The sequence below is a fragment of the Gavialis gangeticus genome, unplaced genomic scaffold, assembly GCF_001723915.1.
Source record: "Gavialis gangeticus isolate Ggan-Ray unplaced genomic scaffold, GavGan_comp1, whole genome shotgun sequence".
In the NCBI taxonomy this organism is placed as follows: Eukaryota; Metazoa; Chordata; order Crocodylia; family Gavialidae; genus Gavialis; species Gavialis gangeticus.
In genome coordinates this window covers 11173183-11193478 of record NW_017729019.1, presented here as the reverse complement: position 1 = coordinate 11193478, position 20296 = coordinate 11173183, and the positions used below count along the sequence as shown (strand labels likewise).

Here is a 20296-nt window from a genome sequence, read left to right as displayed (position 1 = left end):
CTGCCATGGCCTTTCCCAGTCCTTTCCCCCGGGCCGTGGGGCAGGTGGGGGGCAGACTGGGAGGGACTGCAGGAAGGGCAGCTGCTTCGCTGGGTGTGCACAAGGCCTGTGGAGCTGTGTCACCTGGCTGCGGTGGTGGCACCTAGTTGAGAGCCACCAAAATGAGGTCAGTCAGGTGCCAAAACCACTTTACGGCAGGGGGCCTGGCTCTGAAAAGTTGGCAAACCGTAGGCTTAAGTCAGGAGCTCTTTGGGGCAGGACATATCTCTCGTTATGCGTCTGTACAGCTTGAGCCGGGATGTCTGCATGCCTGGAGCACAAAGCAATGGGATTACCACTGGGGTTTTACCCTGCGCAGCGAGTCCCTGCAGTGAAGCAGTCATGCCACCCTCTGGATGCTAGTGAGATCGCTACAGCTGTCTGCCCACGCCTCTGCTGCTGGAGCTCTTCTGCTTCCAGGTGTGTGTTGTGGTCAGGATACTGCCCCCACATAGACACGCAATCATATGGATGACAAATCTGTCCTGTAGCCGCATTGCAGCAGCCTGCTGATGCCAAGCAAGGCAACTCGCATCCCTCAATCCTTCTGAGGAATGACGGTAGCCCGCGTGTAAGACGCAGGTAGGAATAACGTCGTGAGTTCTGGCTCTTCCTGCTCCAAGCAACATTAGGAAGAAGGAAGTTTTCTCATGGACATTTCAAAAATTTGGAAAGTCATGTGGGGCATATGATTTGTGAAGAAAGGCTGAGGAAACTGGGCTTATTTATTCTGCAAAAGAGAAGACTGAGGGGGGATTTAATAGCAGCCTTCAGCTCCCTGCAGGGTGCCTGCAGAGAGGATGGGGCTGGACTGGTCTCAGTGGTGGAAGGGGACAGAGCAAGGAGCAATGGGCTCAAATTGCAGCAAGGGGAGTTTAGGTTGGATATTAGGAAAAACTCTCACTAGGAAGATGGTGAAGCACTGGAACAGGTTACCCAGAGAGGTGGTGCAATTTTCATCCTTGGAGGTTTTTAAGGCCCAGCTCAACAAAGCTGTGGCTGGGATGATGCAGCTGGGGCTGGTCTTGCTTTAAGCAGGGGGTAGGACTGGATGTGACCTCCTGAGGGCCCTTCCACCCTCACTGTCTGATTCTGTGAAGTTACAGAGCGCGCTGTTGCTCACCCTGCGCTCAGAAGTGAATCTCGGCCTCGTAGTCAGAGAGCCGGGGGGACAGCAGAGCTCAGACCCGGGCTTCTCCCCAGCCCGACCTCCCAGCACTTTCACGGGCTAAACTCTCCCAGGAAGCCTTTCCCCTGCATCCTTCCCACTGTTCAGTCTTTGCGAAGGGTGGGAAATGCACAAAGCAGCCAGAAGAAACCAACAGAGGCTGGCGCGAGTGAAATGCAAAAGAAAAAAAAAAGGCCCCTTTGGTACCCTGTTCCTTTAGGAGGCAGAGGCTGCCATGAAACTCTCTACAGGGGATTTCTTGCTCCTGATGCATTACGGAGAGGGGCTCGGCTGACGGCTGCCACCCCCACGCGCCCAAGCGCCGAGACTCAGGCCGCGTGTGCCAGGAGTTGGGATGAGGACGGGAGCCCCTTAAACAACACATGGGCAGGTGCATCTCTCTCCCTGACCACAGCCTGCTCCTTTTTCAGGCCCTACGGTTGCTAGTCAGCAGGGGTGGCTTTAGGCATCCCCTGCCGTGCTGTCGCTAATGCAGGTTTATGCTTCCTAAAGCCCGCTCATCGCTGCTAAATGTGCCCTGCTCTGCAAACGGAGGCAGCTTTTTCCTCATCTCCACTGACTTCTGATGGTTTGCACCAATGGAGGATCTGCCCCCTGTGCCCCACCAGACGAAGCTCCAAGGTGCAAGTCTGCATCTGACCTGGACCAGGGGTTTTGTCTGGGCTCAGCAGCCTTGTACAAGCCATATAGCGCTCACTGATGCTCCTGTAAATGCCTCTTCTGGGCTGCTGTTCTCTGCCACCTCTCCCCCATGCCTCGTTCACATGAAATTTTTGACTCTCTCACCTTGTTTCACCTTGTCTAATTTGAGGGGAATCAGGCATCAGAGAAGTAGGTGGTCAGCTCAGAGAATCAGTTGGTGTCTGTCATTGCCAAGCCTTGATACCCACCTCCCAGCTCCTCAATTTAGGTCAGTGAAAAATCGGATCAGGCAAATCCAATCTGAGTCAGGCCATAAGGCTGGAAAATGGATTATGCGAAGTATTGGACATCAACAGCTGACCTGGGGGGTAAGTGGAACTGGAGAAGTAATTTAGCACTGAGGGTCTCTCCGGGATGACTTTTTGTTAAGAGATGGCAGCACCTTTGAGGCGAGAAGGAGATCAAGAGATCAGGGTGGAGTCTCCACTCCACCGCATCCACTTTAAAACCAGTGTCACGGAGTGGAAAATCAGGCCCGTTACTTCTTGCTTTAGCCAGAATTTACTTGTAGAGACTGCTCTCCCCTCCCAGCCAGTGTCTAAATACCATAAAAGATCTAAGCAGCTCTTTCTCCTTCCCCTGAGCAGCCTTTCTTCGCCAAGGCTTCACGCTGGAAGATGCACGACGAGCGATGCGCTGCGAGAAGCAGTTGCAGGTGCCCGTCTACCCAGTGACTTCGGCTTGTGGAGACCAGCCAAACACAGGCCACCCACGTCTCTCCTTTCTCCTTTAAACCTCACTTCACTAGCATAAGAGTGAAGTTAAAGGACATTACTTAAAAAAACCCCCACCTTTAAGATTTTTAAATGTTGCTGGCCAAATCTACTTGGGGAAGTCCACAGAGCTCACTGATCTAGCACACAAGATGCAATCACTCCTCAAATTTGGAGCCAGGCGCTGGTCGCTGGAGAGCAATCCTGTTGTCGCCAGGGAATATTTTGCTTACATAGCTACTGGCCTGGACTTCCCTCCATTGGAGGGTGGTGTGTGCCCTGAAAATAATTTAGTGGCCCCCATTAGCAACTCATAAATTGGCTAAAGTTCAAAGGTTGCCTTTGTCCCTGTGTACCAAACCTCGCAACCCCGGGACCTGGCACGGGGAAGTGGGAGGGAAGTTCCCACTTTTATATAAGGGATGCTAGGGATTAGGGTCATGAGCCAGTGGGTTAGGGAGAAGGGACAGGCACAGGTGAATAACCATGAACATTAAGGTACAGCCCCTTAGGATGCAGATGACAGGTGAGAAACACTGACATTGTGGTGAAATCACCCAAGAACAAGTAACATGTAGGGGACACTCACACGGCGACATAAGCACTTAAGCAACCTTCAACCCTCCCACAGCTCCGGATGGCTCCCAACCAGCCTCTGGTCCCAAAACCATTTAACAGCCATCTGCCAGGGCTCCCCGTTGCTGCAGCTCGCAGTCCTGCCTCTGCCTCTCCTGCCGAGGCTCGGGCCATGCGTCAGAGCTGCAGCATCCTGTGCTGTTTCTGCTTTTCTGCTTCCTCCATCCCCTGCCACCTTCTGGGAATCGTAGTCCACATTACAGTTCATTCCTAGAGTCCCTTGGAGCCTTTTGGGAGCTTCAGTTCCTGTTACATTACAGTACATGATACACCTGTTAGGCAGTTCACAGGTTGGCCACTGCACCTCAGACAGGCTGCTCTTATTTTTGGCCAAGACAAATGCTCTGGGCAAGTCAAAGGAGTGCACCCTGCCACTGGCTGAGCCAGGTGGAGGTGTGCAGAGCTGACTTTGCCTGCAGGTCATCTGCTGCAGACCTGTTAGCTTACCTGCCCTGTCTTCCAGCAGTAGTAGCATCACCCTCTGCCATTTCTTTGTTCAGTCTTGTGCAGTCTAGTTATGAAACATGGCTCCCACCACTTCCCTTGTCTATTCTTCCAGACTCAAAGAGATCTCTCTGGGTTGGGATACCTAGCTAGCTTATTTTCCCCTGCCTTACACTACTTCCATCCAAAGGGGCAAGAAACCAAACAGAAAGAAACCATGCCGTCTTATTAAATAAATAAGTCTTCATTAAATCCACGTCGTACAAAATCTGAATGTTGATGCTACGAGGGTGCCCGCTGTAAGAAAGCCCCAGCGTGTGGTTATCTGTGCTGGAGGTACTTAACCATTTCTCCTCATGTATGTCGGACAGGGCGAGTGGCCTAGGGAAGCTTAAGAAGAACTAAAATATCAGCACGTGTAAACTTGACAGAAAATGAAAACCAGAGTGGAGAAGTGAAAAATAATGTGTGTTGAATTGGAGTGTGGAGACCGGAGCCTTTGAAACCTTCACGTTCCTAACCAGAAGCTGTTCCTCTGCTATTTGGAAAAGGCTACGGATTTCATTGGTAAGCGTAAACTAGTTTTGACTTGAATGAGCCTTGGATAAAGTCCAGTGTCACTCAGGAGTCACTCCACCTACACAGGGCAGGCCGCGGGCAGGTGAATTTACTGCTCTGCACGAACTCCCTGTGTGGACGCTCCTTGCACACGCTAAGTGCAAGGTAGCTTGCTCCACTCTCACAGGGGAGTAAGGCACCTCGCACAAAGGCACTCTTAGCATGCACTAAGAATGGCCCATGGGAGAGCTGGGCAGAGTCACTAGTGCACTGTAAATTTACACACGGTAACTACCCTGCGCAGATAAACCCAGCTGTTACGCTGGTACAAAACCAATGCAAAGTTAAAATCTGGCCTGTGTAAATGCCCGTGCGTGCAGGATGTGAGGGAGTGCAGAACCAAGCTCTGTGTGTGTGAGTGGAACTGAGTCAGTGGAAGGTTGTTTAAATTGCTGCAGTCTAACTTACACCACATTCAGCTCATAGCAGCTTATCCTATTTATGAACCTGATCCTCAGCTGACACAAATCACTGCGGGGATTTGAGTTGCGCCTTTTCAGCTGGCTGAAAGTCTGGCCCAGGATTTCTAAACTGTTTACAACTAATCCACAGTCTGGAATTACCCACACTTAACTAGTTTGTTCCAGTTCTAGACGTGTTTGTTCCCAGTATTTCCCCCACATGAGGGAGTATCTCTGTACTGATAAACCTCTAAAACGGGAACGATGCACCCACTGCACAAGGGTATGGACAAGCAATCGCGCTTCAGCCAGCTACTGGGGGATGCGGTGCTGAGCTGCTACTGCACAGTACCTGTCAGCTGGGCTGACACAGCATCTGATTAATCAAAAAGTGCATAAAGTTATGCTTTACAGTTGAACTGCAGCACAGAACGCATCCTATTCTGTTTATGTTCCCGTTTCTCTGAATTAAAAAACACCCAGTCAATCCAGAGGACAGCAAACCATTGGGTAAATGAGTAGTAAGCTCATTGCAGTAAAAGGCCACGAAAAATAAAAAGTGATTGCAAATATCCCTGTGAAAGTGGCTTGACTTACTTTCCTGTAAGGGAAAAAAGTAGCAGGTCTAATCTAGTCCATCAGAGCTAGCTGCATTTTTTTACAAACATTCAGTTTACAGGCTACTTGCAAATGATTTTTCTCTGACTATAAGTTATTCAGGCTGCAAAGCCAGTTTAAAAACTCTGACATAAACTCACTATCTTGATTTTGTAGACTACTTACAGACCGCACGTGTGTCATCCTATGAGTTATGATGCTAAACTGGTGCTGGTGCTCTCATTAAGGTAAATAATTGCCAAGTATAATGCTGATCTCTCATCCACTTCTTTTCCCAGACACCAACTGCCGTTCGTGGCAATGAAATGTCTACAAATTCAGTGTTTTCAGACTAGAAGCAGCGCGTGAAGAAATCGGCCCTGGATCAGTGGCTAGATTAGAAATTGGGAGCAGAGTTGGGCCTATAGAAATGGGAGATGAAAAGGAGGTGTACTCCATCTGCCCTGCCAAGATATACACTTCTTGTTTATGATCTATTTTCTTGTACTGTTTATACAGCTTTGGCTTCCAGTAGAGAAAATATCGTATCACTAGCTGTAATGTAACTTTCAGTTTGGATTAGGATATATTGATACCCAATGATGCTGGATTAGCAGCAGTTATACTTGTCATAATTTGTTAAATAACTCAAACACACATGCTAGGGGTCTGCAGTACACCTCCTGAGTAAGCTCAGTCTGCTATCAAAGTACTGGTTTTTGCTTTTTGGGGTTTGATATGTTCATATCCCTGCAGGCATTGCACACTGAGCTACCAGGAAAGCAATTCCACTGCAGCAGGGAAGCATCCTTCCAGTCCTGCTGTGCTGTCTGACTAGCAAGCCCTGCTCAGAGTACTATCCCTTCCAGGATCCTAGCAGTAGTTATTTCCTTTTAAAGTGCAATCAGAAACGTGAGCCGATGAACCGGGAGGAAATATACACAAAGGGACCTATTCGTTGTCGACAGGAGTCTCCAGCACTCCCCCATGCATTCAGTGCCCAGGTTTTAGATACAAAAATATGGCTTCTTGAGCTACTCAAGAGTTTTCATTTGGACGCTGAGATCATGTCACGAAGGAAAAGTTACCAGTAGCGGATGATGACATCCTCAAAGTGACACAACCATCAGTGTGGCCAGCATCAGATCTTTCCAGCCACACCATGAATTGGCTTCTATTAAAACAAAGCACTTTTCCTCCTTTGCTCTGAGATCCATTCTCCAGGGCTTACATCCATTTGTAACATCTTCATCACCCACTTATCTTTCCGTGCCCCATCGATGAATTCATCGAGGGACAGTTGCCCTGTAGAAGAAATGAGGAAGAAAGAGGCAGGCAGGGAAAGTGCAGCAGGAAGTGAAAGGGACATGAAGAAGAAGAGAAAAGCAAGTAAAAATAATATTCTGTCCATTAAATGAAAACTTAACAATGAGGCCAGCGGTTTAGCACCAGTCCTTTGTACCTCATTATGGGCTGGGCTTAAGATCCTTAACATGGTGGGCCTGAAACTACCCCCTTTGTAAGGGGCAGTTTGCAAAATCTGTGAACTATTCTCAAATGAAGTTGCTTTTGTTTTGCAAGAGTGTCCAGATGAAGAGTTAGTCCAGAATAGCTATAGACTGGGCAACTTCCCTTTGCAGACGAGGCCGAACAGCCAGAACAAAGTTCAGACCTACCCATCGCAGGGGTGGGGCTTTTGGCTAAGATCAAGTAGCACATTCACTTGATATATAACTCCTCCTATAGCAGGAGATGTGTGAGGCCTTTTCTGCAAACTCTTGCTAATGCGAGGCTTGAGTAAGGACTATTCAAGGGTTTCAGGACAACGGCCTTTTGGGGTAACTGATGATCTCAGAGACTGGGATGGATGCAGTTTCAAAATCAACACAGAATAGAATAAAATGGAATATACTTTCCACTTTAAAATCCTATTATGTTAAGATGATGGGGACCGTTCTCCTCCACTCCTTGTTGGCTTTGATGGAGTGGCTTCAGAGTTGTCCTAATGTAAGAAAGCGGAACATGGCCCAGTCAGTCTAATCCGAGTAGGGTGATCCTCCTCCTCTGAACTGATTATCAATAAACTCTGGTTAAAATGTGCTTGGCCAGCTGAGGTGTGTTTGTGTAAAGCAGGAATCCAATGTGAACCATAGACATCTTACCGTCCCCGTTCTCATCCACTAACTGGAATATCCTTTCCACAACCTCCTCTGGGGTGAGCAGCGGGGTCCTTTCCTCCATCTCGGCCCGGCACACTTTCTTCAGCCTGTAAATAGACTGGAAGGAAAGAAGCTTATGAATAGAAACATGCTAGCAGACACAACGATTCACACAGCGGTCGAGATGTAGAGGCCTCTTGGAAAGGCTGCTAACTTGACTAGCTTGGTAAAGGTGTCCAACACGAGGCATGCCCAGGTGGGTCTCCGATGAACCCAAATGAAAAGGAGGGAAACGTCCCATTTCGTCTCACAGAGTTCATACTTGTTTTACATTTCAGTGTGGACTCCGCAGCGAGGGAGGAAGAGATAAAAATATAAGGGGGTTGCTAAAGTTATTTGCTACCTGCCTGTGTCTGTTACACACGTCAATTAAACTCCATGCTTCCTCCCAGACTAGGGACGTATTATTTCCCGCGTGTTACAGGTGGGAAAAATCATGCTGAGAAGTTAAAATCATTTGCTCAGGACCACACTTGTCCGTGACAGATCTGGGGGAGGCAGATCAATCTATCTACCTATCTACCTACCTATCTATCTATCTATCTAAAAATGGACAGGATAAACATATCGTGCAACTATTGGATGTGGGGGCCTTGCCATCGTTTTAATCAGCCAAAAGGGAGCGCACGATGTATATAAAGTACCACATGAGAAAAGTACATGTTACGTCTGCTTATGCCAGGTGTAAGTGATGACACAAGGTGTGGGACAATAGGCAACCCAGCTTATTATTATTACTGTTGTTGTCGTTTAAGAATATAACTTTAAAGTTTTAACAAACAACCAAGGTAATAATAATGATGCCCATAACAATAGCAATAATAGCAATAATAATAACAGCAAAGTCCTCTACATCAGGGCTTCTCAAAGTGGTGGTCCGCGGACTGGTGCCAGTCCGCGAGCCACCGGTCGCCGGTCCGCAGCGAGTTGCCAGGAAAGAAAGAAATATATTCTCAGAAGCATGACGCTGATACGTCACAGTGGCACAGTTCGTATGTTCCAACGCGCCGGGCGACGTCACGTCGTGCGAGGTGAGGAAAGAGAAAGAAACAGCCGGTCGCGCATTTGTGTAGCGCTGTTACAGGCAGTTGGTGCCACCGGCTGACCCGGGCACCGGTCCCTGGCCCAGCGGAAAAAAAATTGCCGGTCCGCCACACCAGATAGTTTGAGAAGCAGTGCTCTACACGGATTGCTGTGCTGATCCCAATCCTACTCCTGTGGAAGTCAGTAGGAGCTTTTGCTACCTAATGAAGCCTGGGTGGGAACAGACCCTTTGCATACAAATGCCACAAAAGCATTTCAGCCAGCAGCTGTTGTCGAAAAGCTCAATAATGACAGTGACCTTGCATTTGAGCATCAACATTCGTGCAGATCATGAGAAGCAGTACTAGGCAGGCCCCCAATATAATCTCAGGTTAAGAGGGGATTCATTAGTGTGATAAAGTGTCTGGCCAACCTCAGCTGAGGAGTGGTGTAGTCAAAAGCACCGTGCCGCTCAGCGCCTCTGCTCTATTTTCTGTCACCAGAACAAAACAGATCTTTTCTGCTTCCCCTCCATAAATGTATCTTGCTAATGCTATCTCTTTGCCCCAGCCACTCTTGGGACAAAGACCTCTTTATATTGGTTTTGGTCATCAGGGTGAAGGGTTTTGTCTGGCATCTTCCTAGGCAGGTCGCAAGGACATGATGGAGCCTTGCCCCACTTCTTGCTGACCTTAAAACCCAGACTGAACGTGCCCAGGACTCCCTGCCCTCCCCAAGTTGCCCCTGCCTTTTTGTCACACCGGCTGCCCATGACTCACTCAGCAAGAAGGATCAGCTGGTTTTCGTGGCAAAGTTATTAGCTAATTACCAGGCCGGCTGCAAGGACTAAGTGGCTGCACAGTTGGGGAGAGATCGTGTAAACACTCCCAGAGGAGAATCGGGGGGATCAAATACAACAGTGATGAGCACCTGATAGCTAGACCAGAGGGTGTAACCTTAACCCCTTCAAAGGAGAGCTGGTTTTGCCTGGCTTAATACCCATACCGTGTGCCCATGCTATGTAGACTTGGCCATATTCCTTTTTCATACGTGTTTTACTGATAATATGCTCCATAATATTTCAAATACTGAGTTTCCATGAGCTGTGGACTTGGACTATTCATTCATTGTTATTCATGATATTTTGCTTTGAGCAGGGGGCTGGACTAGATGACCTTGTGAGGTCCCTTCCAGCCCTGCCTTCCTATGACTTGGTCACCTACATTACGTCATATTGTTTCTGGTGCTGACTGGATAACTGAAAAAAATTAAATAGAGGAGAAGGCCCAATGCTGAAGGGGTATTCCTGTTCATGCCAGACTAACCTGCCTCACCTGTAAGTGCTGATCAGCATAGAGAAAATAGCTTTTCTCTAGGCATTTGCAGGAACGAAATTCAGTTGTGCAAAGACTTACTAACAGTAAATAACATGGACGCAGTGAAACTGCACAGCAGGTCAGGATTTCAGGGTGCTTGCCCTGAGTTTCCCTGTCTAGTAATGAGTGTTGTCTGGGGCATTTTATGTCCCGGAGCTCCTATTCCCTGTGAAACAGGGGATGCTAATCTTTTCTTCCGCACTATGTCGTCTACTCCGACTGTTACTTCTTTGAGACAGAGTCTGTCCTTGATACGCGTGTCCACAGCGCATCACATCCCATTCCCAGGTCTTGGAAGGGTCTTTGAAACACTACTATCACAGAGGGAAATCTTACGTACATCGACTATTTCTAGGAGCTCAGGTTTGTCTATGCAGCCATTCCCATCCTTGTCGTACATTTTGAACGTCCACCTCAGCTTGTGTTCCAACTTTCCTCGTAGGACAAGATTCAACGCGGCCACGTACTCCAAAAAATCAATGGTGTTATCCTGCAGAAACAGAGAGACAACCACATGGAGCCTGGGTTGGTCCTACCCAATGGAAGTGTGTAAAACCAGGATGGCAAAGCTGCTACCACATTACTCTCGCTCATGGGGCTATTTATGTGCTTCCTTTCATTTCTAAAGGAGGCACTTTCAAGACTATTGATTTATTGTGCAATGTGGGGCCTGCTGTTGAACCTATTCTTCCATTTTATGAAAGTTTCTGGTGTTTGGTGGCTTTCTCACCTCTCATGTAACTTTGTTTAAAGGAAAAGTACAAGGAAAAAAATACACGGTTTTCTATTTATTTCCATAAGGAGAAAAATCCCTCCTCATAGCCTGACTCCTATTTAAGCCTTATTGTGAGCATAAGTAGGACTGAAGGGCCACATAGGCCATTTATTGGCCCTTGAACCAGATGTCATCCTCTGTTACTTTGGTGTTTGGAAACTATCACCGTGGAGCAGGCTGAATTTCCAGTCATGGGGAAAATGTTAACAATGTCCAGATAAACCATGCTCTAGTCTACAAAACAATTAATTGGGTGGCTCACTGGTCTAGTGACGATGTGATATCCTTGCCTGTGGAAATCTGATGCAAAGGTCTGGAGGGGAATTGCAGTGATCTGTATTCCCATTTGGGGACTGTTTCCTCCCTGCAACAGTTCTTTCACAAGGAAACCCTGCTATATAATGCTAGTTTTACAGGCTTGTTAGCTAATGACCAGGGACCCAATAGAGATGGGGAAAGGAAGACTCAGCCAGGGCACCATAATCTTTATTTCTGAAATGCTAGAAGTGGAAATCGCTTGTTAATACCCATCCCTGTAACAGTTTTGGTGGGAAGACTAAATGGTCTGGGGTGCTATGTGCATTCTGTTTTTTCTATGCTTTTGCACACTACAATGGCAGAAACAGTCTCTTACACTCGCGTTCAATATATTGGGCGTACTGGGTTTGTCTACATGTGCATGAAGGCACTTTTTCTAATGTACATTCAATTTAGTACCTCCAATGTGAGGTACTAAAAAAATGTGCATCAGATGATCTTAATGTGCAGTAATGAATGTGCATGGTTTTAAAGTGATACTTAATGTACAGTAGCCTATTTTACTGCACATTAGCATAATCACACAGGTTTTTATGTGATGTTTTAGTGCGCAGTAAATTAAGCTACTGCACCTTAAAGCGCATGTGTAGATGGACCCACTGGTACTACATGGTTATTAAAGGCATCTGCTTTGACATCCCTTTCATAACCATGCTGATCTGCTAGTATTAATAGGAACTATATATATGCTTCCACTGCAGAATTGACATTCATGATGCTGATCTTCAAAGTGACAGCACACAGGCTCCTCATTGCACCTTGCTGTAGTCACATGGACTTGCTGGGATTTGCATTTGCAAGTGGGGACCTTGGTTCCTTCGGAGGTGCACGCTTTGCTGTACTTGCATCTGCCCAGGCTTCCCCTCGAGTTCAGACCAACGGGACTGAATCACGCCTGCATCACTCAACTTGGCAAAGACTTATGCTTGCCAGCTTCCACCAGAGGGACCTAAAGCAGCTATAATGTATGCCAGGGTCTCCTCCCATGGAAATAATCACGGGCAAGATTGGGGGAAAAAGTATTCTCCTACAGAAATATCACAATAAAGAGGGGCACTGTCAAATTACAGGTTCTGGCCTCCATTTCCAGACGTGTTTAGTGATGTTTGATGTTATGCTTGAGATGCTTACAGAGCCTGAATTTCAGGGGACCGGTCCTCCACTCCTTCTGTGTCTTTAGATTTGCCCCAGTTTGAGCTTCAAACACTACTGTTTTGGCAAGTTAGGTCAGGGTTCTGTGCAGAAGGACATGTAATCCAATGTTTATAATAATAAGGAATAAACCATGCTGTTACTCAGTGTAACATCTCAATAAATGCATAAGCATGGTTTAGGAATTTTGAACACCCTTGTTCCTAACAATCCTAGAAAACATTAAACCAGAGAAATGCAACTGTCTATTTTAGCATGTGCCTTGGTGCCAGACAACTCAAGCAACTTAATTTAATTAAATGAAATCTGAGTATGTGTTTAAGTCACACGGTCCCTGCAAAATAGGTGTTTTTTTTCAGTCAAGTTAGGCAAACGCAGAACACGTGCACACCAAGTAGGTACCGTGTTCTCCCACTGAGGGCTTCAGCTTTCATCTAGCGTGGGGTACGAATGTGCACAGAGGCAGTCCCCATGATACAGCTGCTGCACGGTAAATCCCTGCCCCTTTTACCTCGCTGCAGCTAGTCTGTGCACCCATGCAGCATCAGCCCACTGCTAGCGCCCAAACAGACACCTATAGAAAACTTAACTAAAGTCACCCCCGTTGACAAACACACCTTTCGGCTCACACAGATGGCCAGACTACTGCCATGAGTGGGATTCTGCAGGGTCCCCTTTCCTCCACATGGCTCTGGTGGTAGCTAGCTGTAGCTAGTAGGGGTTTGTAGGAACTTGTTTTTAAGCCCAACTGGATTGGCCAAAATCTCCATTCTCTGGGTTTTCTCCTGTTACCCTTTTCTCTGAGCCTGATCCTCCTGACACTGGAACCACAGCAGAAAGATTTCAGTGCAAGTAGGACTGGGACCTCTGTGTCTAATGCAAGGCCCATGTTGAGCATCCCTTTATTCCACAGCAGGTGCATCTACATGAGATGTTTACTGTGCAGCAGACTAATTCACTGTGCAGTAAATGTCACGCATGCATCTACATGTGCCCCCTAATAGCCTGAGGTAAACTAATTTACTCTGTAGCAGAATAGTACTTTTACTAAATACAAGTACTATCCTGCTGCAGAGTAAAAATCTCCACAGCAGTGCACATTTAGACACTGCCCAGGCTAGCTGGGGCAGGAGGGTGCTTCAGTGCAGGGACTGCCTGGTGGCTAGCCCTGCACTGGAGCATCCTCATGCCCTGCTTGCTCCCCACAGCATGTTGAGCTTCAAGGAGCACGCCTGGGGCTGGCAGGCTGACTCCCAGGTCCCCTGCCAGCTGGGGTGCTCCAATCTGGTTTAACATGCTGCAGTCCCCAGGCGCACATGAAGATGCGTGCCAGAGAGCAATAAACTCCAGAACAATAAGCTCCAGAGTTTATTGCGCTGCGTTAATATGCATGTGTAGATGTGCCCATGGTCATCATCATAAACTACTATGGCTGGGATCCTCAAATGAGCCTGAGAGAGGTGGACACAGAGCTGACACTAAGTTTCAGTGCAAAACTTCCTTGGAGTTCTTCCAGCATCCTGTCTGTCTGTCCGTCTGTCTGTCTGTCTTTCTGGTCTGCCAGCCTGCCTGCCTAAAATGCTGGAAAACGTTAACATTTAGTGCAACAAATTAGAAGTAGAGACCTTGTGTCATCTACTGCAGGGGTTCCCAAACTGTGGTGTGTGTACCCCTGGGGGTATGCAAGACATTTCGGGGGGAGGGGAGGGGGTACGTAGGAGAAATTGTGTAATGGCAAATTTCATTTTCATTATAATATTAAAGGACTTAAAATATAAAACGCATGTTGGTAGGGGTAGACAGGCAACTGGTAAGTCTGGACGGGAGTATGCAAGAAGAAGTCTGCAAACCTCTGATCTAGTGCTGGTTGTCATTTCACCAGCAAAAAGGGAATACATGGTGGGCAGAAAATGATACCAAGTGGGAACAGGAGCATTTTAGACCCACTTTGGACCTCTGCAATAGATGACACGAGGTGCAAGGCAATGGACAGTCAAGCACATAATGTTTTTATTATTCAAACCACCTCTCACTTCTGGAGGCTTTCAAATCAAATATTGCTTAACTTCCTCCTGCCCACCATTACTGGCATGTAGAGCACCATGAAAATGTTTTTCCTGTCTATAACATAACTGCGATTAACAAGACAGGTTGGTCTTCCCAGCGTAGATTCCTATACTGTCCCCTGACAATTATGCATCTCTAAACAAAAACCCCCTTTATCGGCCTATTATGAATAGTGATATTAGAACATCAGGGGTGACTTTTAATTGCAGTGGACATCATCAAGGGCCACATATTGCCACGGCAATAAAAATCCCTTGCAGTAACAGAGCAAGTATCTGGAAGCTCCTCAGGGCAGAGATGCGCAGTTTGTGTCTTGCACATTTCTGCTGGATAACAGATAAATAATCAAATAAGCACAATTTTGCCACCTTGCTTTGCAAGTCAAATGAGGGGTGAGATCAGTGGGACTACTTTCAGTGCTAAGAACTATTTAGAACGAGTGAGAGGCTTTGAATCTGAACCGGTAACGATAATCTCAACACGGGATTAGTCCCCAAACAGCAAATTTGGGCAGTGCTTGAGCGTGACTGAGAGCAGAGCACTGCGTTCTCCTATTTTGTCCACACGTGCTTTGAGTTAGTTATATATTAAATACTTGCTGTGAGGATCTCTTACAAGACCTGGTCCAAATGCCTCTTTCCACTGACTTTGGTGCACTTCGGGTGCAGCCCAAGAAAAGTTACTTTACTTGCTATATATCAACTCCAAGCACTAGTTTCTCAAAAAGAGAGGCAGCAGTTTGGACATTTTAATGCGCAGAAATAATGTAGGACACTTGTTCCACTTTCATTCACTGTACGTCCTTCTGTACCATGAGGGAAAAATAACTTCTCATAGAGGAAAATAACTTCTCAGAGTTTATCTCCTCTTCTGGCTCTACTGTTTGAGGAAGTTTGGGCAAAACTGTCAAGGCATCTCAATCCAACCTGGGGCACGTGTAAGAGAATATTTTGACCTTCGCTGGGTCTGAGGTTTCAGATATAGCTCAGTACGAAATGGGGCAATTTCAGTTAGGTATGGGAAGCACTGAAGGTCCTTATGGGGCCACCATGCTTTGTCCTTGGTGAATGTATCACTGACTTTACTTTAGTTTCATTAAAAAATAATAATGTGTTACAGTGAACCAAAGCAATTGCCATACTTCAGAAGGAAAGCAAGAATAGTCATTGATCTACTTGACCTGCATCACTACTCGATTTAGGACACTTACCCCGTTTTTATCAAAGGCTCTGAACATATTCTCAATATAATCCGCAGCTTCCTTGTTATTTTGGACTCCAAAAAAACGTTTGAATTCGTGCATGAAGAGCGTCCCACTGGGACATTCCACCACAAACTTTTTATACCACTCCTGCAACTCGGCCACATCGATATCTCCCTGGTCCCCTTCCTCGTTTGTAAACCTTTGTCCCATGCTGAGTCGCAAAACCCCAAGAAAGAAAGACGGGATAAGAAAAGGAAAGAAAAATGCAGAAAAGTCCTGTTGCTTGTATTGTTCCTTTCCCCCCCTTCAGCTATGTTCTCTTACTTCTGTTTCTTCTTGGGTTAGTCTTTTCCGCCTTTGCTTTGAAAGTTATTTTAACCACCTTTTGCTCCTTTTGCTTTAATCCTTCTCTTCGTCTTTCTCTCCCCTCCTTCCTGCTGGTTCTGCTCACCCTTATGATTTCATTGCCTCGCTGGAGGATCCTGGAATGAGTTTGCTTAGTTAAATCAGTGCAACATGGTATCAGACTCGGATAAAAATAACTAAGATCATTAGGAGATTCCCACGTACGCTTCACAGAGACCTTCAGATGTTCCAAAGCTGCGCCTCAGGCAGGAGCAGACTTCAGGCAGGATCAAAATGCTTCCTAATATTAATACTTCCATGTCAAAGAATTTGAAAGCCTCAATTCCCATCATCACATCACAGGCACACCACTTTTCCCTGACTCTGTGAATTGTTGGCATCCCAAAGCTATCCTACATGAATGTGTAACGGTAGTTTTTCAGCCCTGACACACATACTGGATTTTGATACTCCAGGCTTCCTTTGAAGCATATAAGATAGTCACAAGGTTAAATTAAACTACTGGAAATAGCAGACTATATTCCTTTTTTAGGGACTGCAAAATAGGTCAGTTTTGGTAAAAAATAATTGCAGTCTTTTGCAATTTTTTTACTTAAAAATAAATCTCATTCAGTGAAAACGAGCTCATGGGCAACATTTTCAGAAGCTCCTAAGTGATTTAGGGGCTGGAGACCCATTTTATAAAGGGCCTCAGGGCCATAGTTTTAAAGGGATGTATGTACCTAAGAATGCATTATATTGCTTTCTGGAATCATATCTATGGGATTTTCGGTCCCAAATTCCCACTGAAATCAGTGGGAATTATGGGCCACATACAGATAGGTCTAGCATGTGCCTCCATTTTATCATTGCAACACCTAAAAGTGAGGCATCTCCCCCTAGGGAGGCGATCCTAACTAATAGCATTAGCCGCTGAGGCTCCCCGTACAGTCAAAGGAGAGAGCGAGCTATCTCCAAAGGCCAATGTAGACTGCACGGGGGGCTTCTAGTGAAGAAATAGGAAGTGCAAAGCACAGGGGAGTGTCTGAAGTCCCACTCCTCAAAGCTTGGACACCCCTGGGTCAGCCCAGCACATGGGACATTTCCATCACCCACACTGGTGGTGAAGCCACTTGCCTTTTCCCAATTGCAAAAGTTTCACCTAGGCAGAGGGAGACCCTTCCTCAGTCTGAGGGAGCTCTCAAGTACGTGTCCCACTTCTTGGGAGAATGCCTTGAGGCTAGTCTGAGTGGGACCCTTTTTCCTCCTCCTGCTGCAGCTGAGTCACTAGACATCCAAGTTGGCGCAGGCGAACAGGCAAGAGGCAGCCTGACTTTTGCATGTAAATGAAAGGAATGTGCTCTGGGCTCAGATGAGACACTGCTCTTACCTCCCATTGAGATGTGCATGCCCCAACCTGCCAGGGAGCTTGAGCTGTTTATGACGGGAGGGAAGATAGAACCAGAGAAAACTGGGAAAGAATCCGGCTACTAAGTTCCTGTTTCCATAAAAATGTGAACCCCGGTGCAAATATGCATGAGAACCCAACACAGGTGCAGCAGCCACCAAAAGGTATTCACATAACACCATGCTATGCCAGCGGGTGCTGGAGTGATGATGTGATTGCCCCGAATGCCTGAATGACTCAGGATCCACATCCCAGTTGCAAAACTGATTTAGGCGCTTGTAGCTCTTTCTCTCTTGCTGGTGTGTAGGTGAGATTCTGATTTTAAAAAAAAAACCAACAACAGAATTCCTACACAAGAAAAATAAAATATTTTTAGAAAAGAAAAATATATTTTGAACAAGAAATAATGCCTCACAGATCTACCCCAAATCTGTGCGTCCCTCATGCTCTGATAAAGCCCATCCCAGGGAGAGAGAGAACTTTGACTGCTTTGAACACAATTGCTATCTCTTGTTCTGATTATAAAGGTACCGTGTAAGGACCCCAATCAATCAAAGATCAAAGTCCTTCAAGTCAGGCGCTCTTTGGACTTAGAAGAAAACACGGAGCCTTGTACCAGACAGCTTACAATCTAGCACGTCCCTCTCAAAGATCATGCCCTCATTTCTGTGTGCGACATTTCTGTACCAGGTCTGGAGTCCAGTCTGTCTCTCTGTGATAGCTGGGGTGAAAAAGAGTGACCTGTCTCTATAAATGTGCTTAAGCCATCTTGATGTGCAGATAGGATTCCTTCTTAAGAGGACTGGGGCAGCTTTAACTGGAAACAATGGACTCCACAGGTGCTAATAATAGGAAGAAAAGTCATAAGCATTAAACTAACAGCTGATGGGTGCAGTTTGGGCTGGAGAGAGGGGTTTATAATGTTCTGGAAGAACATGGCTGGACAGCTGAAGTAGGCACATGCCACTGCAGAGAGACCAGAGAGCTATAAAGATAGTGTGAAAGAGGCCTGTCTTTCCCACTCCCGCTGTCCTTTTGCTCATGAGATGTAAAGCCTATGAACTGTACACATAGGTGAAGGTTTGCAGGCCCATATCCAAGTGTCAAGAGTATTCAAGTGCTCTGATTCATCAAAGAGTGCAGAGCAGATGTATGAGTGCAGGTGGGGTCCCCAAAGAGATTAAAGCTGCTTTCCCCTAGCCAAATGCCAGGTCAATCTCCCTGAAGCGCAGCAGGACACCACAGTGCAGAGAAACCCAAGCTATATCTCTTTGCGTGCGCAGGGATGGAGTTGGTCCGATAAATTTCAGCCTCGATCCTGCGGGTGCTTATGCATGTGCTAACCATTACTACTGCGGTAGTCGTGATACAGTCACAAATGTCCAAAATGAAGGGGATAACTCACTGCCACTTGCGGAGAGCTTTAGTCGCCTTCCGCAGATCAGAAAACTGAGCCTCAGGACTTGTCCAAAATCATTCAGGGCATCTCTAGAAATGCAGAAACACAAAGCAGGTTGCTAAATGGCTGCTTTTGTGCATTAACTGAAGGCTAAAATTACCGAGTGAGGTCATTTTCCCTGGGTAGGAAGGACTGCGCTCTCTCCTAAAAAAGAGCTCGAAACACTCTGCAGCACGGGTTGCAGAAGGGGGAAGTTTTGGTGCCGGTGATACGTGTGAAGCAATCCACCATTTTCTGCTGTTCTGTTTGCAAAGAGGCTGTTATCTGGGGTTTTGTCTCCTGTGAGCACAGAACAAGATCCCACATGCCTGGGATCCTAGATTTCCTCAGTGCATACCTTTGTTTTGCCTCCCAGGAATAGTGAGCTGTTTCCAAGGGAGAAAATGTCTCCCCGGTATTTGTTCTTGAGCTTCCTCTATTGCTGCTGACTCTCCCGACTACCTGTCGTTAATTTGGCACTCGGGCTCCTGGCGTGAAAACGCTTGTGGATGCTGCACGTATTCCCAGCTGTTTGGATCTTTTACCGTGCAGGCTGAGACATACCAGAGTTTTCTTTAGCTAGCTATTATATTGCTTTCTGGAATCTCCTCTTCTTCTTATAACCATCCAAAAGATTTTTCCTCTCCACTTCAACTGTGCAAAAGGAGGCAAAGGTAAGTAGATGCAATCGTTTTTAAACAGACAAAAAACTGCCAAATCTCTCGGGAAGTCTGCCGTTGCAAAGTAAATAGCTTTGTGCAGTAAGGAAGGAGTCACTCCCAGCAAATGACCAATCCTGTACAGAATGACATGTATAGAGCGAAGATCTAAAATGCCATTGCGAGCACCCTTGTCGGATGACTAAGCTGCAAAGGAATAGATAAAGTCTGACTACATGCTCTACCAGATGAGCCATCTGTTATCAGGAGTGACAGTAGCTGAGAAACTGCTGCGTTTCTCAGCCAGGAGCATGGGAAGCTAGCATTAGGTCACCTGGACTGCTCCTTTCCCCTCAGTTCCTTGCTGAGAGTACATGCCTCTGCAAGCTGTCCTGACGCTTGACGGAAATTCAGGATACTGCACTGGGCGGGGAGCCTGGGGAGTCTGGCACCTACAGGCATAATCCCTTTTGCCTCTGCTGACAATGAGAACGGCACAGTAAGTTACTAGGGTTACCATACACCTCCGTTTTCCCAGACATGTCCTCTTTTTAGATCCTCCGATCTCCGTCCGGGTGGCTTTTTAAAAAATATAATCAAATGTTTGGGATTTTGCTCTGCTCAGCTTGAAAGTTTTTCCCAGCACTTCCCAGCTTGCCCTAGCAAGGAGCTGCTGGGGCGGGGGTAGGAAGATTGGAGGCAGGGCGCACACACACATGGCCGGCACGCAGCCAGGTAGCGGGGTGGGAGCAGCCCCAGCAGCTGGATACAGGTAAGGCTGTGGGGGGCAGGGGTTGGAGGGCCAGGACTTGGGGGATGGGGGGGTGCAGGCATGTGTGTGTGGAGCAGGGTCAGGGCCTTGTGGGGGGGGGTCAGTCCAAGGCTGCAGCAGGGCCGGTGGCTGTGCTCGTAGGGGCAGGGCTGGGGGTCAGGAGTCAGGGGCACCAGCAGGACTGGGGGCTGTGGCTTGGGA

At 47.0% G+C, this 20296-nt stretch overlaps 2 protein-coding genes and 1 long non-coding RNA gene across 4 annotated transcripts in view; 2 read left to right on the top strand and 1 right to left on the bottom strand.

Moving 5' to 3' along the window:
* Positions 1-4385: 4385 nt before the first annotated feature.
* Positions 4386-16025, bottom strand: GUCA1B (guanylate cyclase activator 1B). Its single transcript, XM_019514060.1, has 4 exons — positions 15480-16025; positions 10298-10447; positions 7502-7616; positions 4386-6644 (listed from the first exon to the last, which is right to left on the bottom strand). The coding sequence occupies exons 1-4, from the start codon at positions 15681-15683 to the stop codon at positions 6517-6519; spliced, it is 597 nt and encodes a 198-aa protein (XP_019369605.1). The 5' UTR covers positions 15684-16025; the 3' UTR covers positions 4386-6516.
* LOC109295290 overlaps positions 8549-20296 on the top strand; it is a 27396-nt gene continuing 15648 nt past the window's right edge. Inside the window, exon 1 of the long non-coding RNA XR_002096718.1 lies at positions 8549-8733. This is a non-coding gene — a long non-coding RNA (uncharacterized LOC109295290). The remainder of the gene's footprint in view (positions 8734-20296) is intronic.
* Positions 18891-20296, top strand: part of IRF6 (interferon regulatory factor 6) — a 16182-nt gene continuing 14776 nt past the window's right edge. The window contains exon 1 of one of the 2 annotated variants that reach the window (XM_019514058.1): positions 18891-19338. The gene's annotated coding sequence lies outside the window, so the exon portion shown is untranslated. Of the gene's footprint in view, positions 19339-19639; positions 19823-20296 lie in introns of those variants that run through there. The other variant, XM_019514059.1, reaches the window with a different exon arrangement.

What these genes read in the sequence shown, in the direction of transcription:
- GUCA1B (XM_019514060.1), bottom strand. Translation starts at nt 15,683, where the DNA reads ATGGGACAAAGGTTTACAAACGAGGAAGGGGACCAGGGAGATATCGAT. An exon ending in GAGCCTTTGATAAAAACGGG is followed by an intron (nt 10,448 to 15,479) that starts GTAAGTGTCCTA and finishes CTGTTTCTGCAG; the next exon opens with GATAACACCATTGATTTTTT. An exon ending in AGTGGATGAGAACGGGGACG is followed by an intron (nt 6,645 to 7,501) that starts GTAAGATGTCTA and finishes TTTCTTCTACAG; the next exon opens with GGCAACTGTCCCTCGATGAA.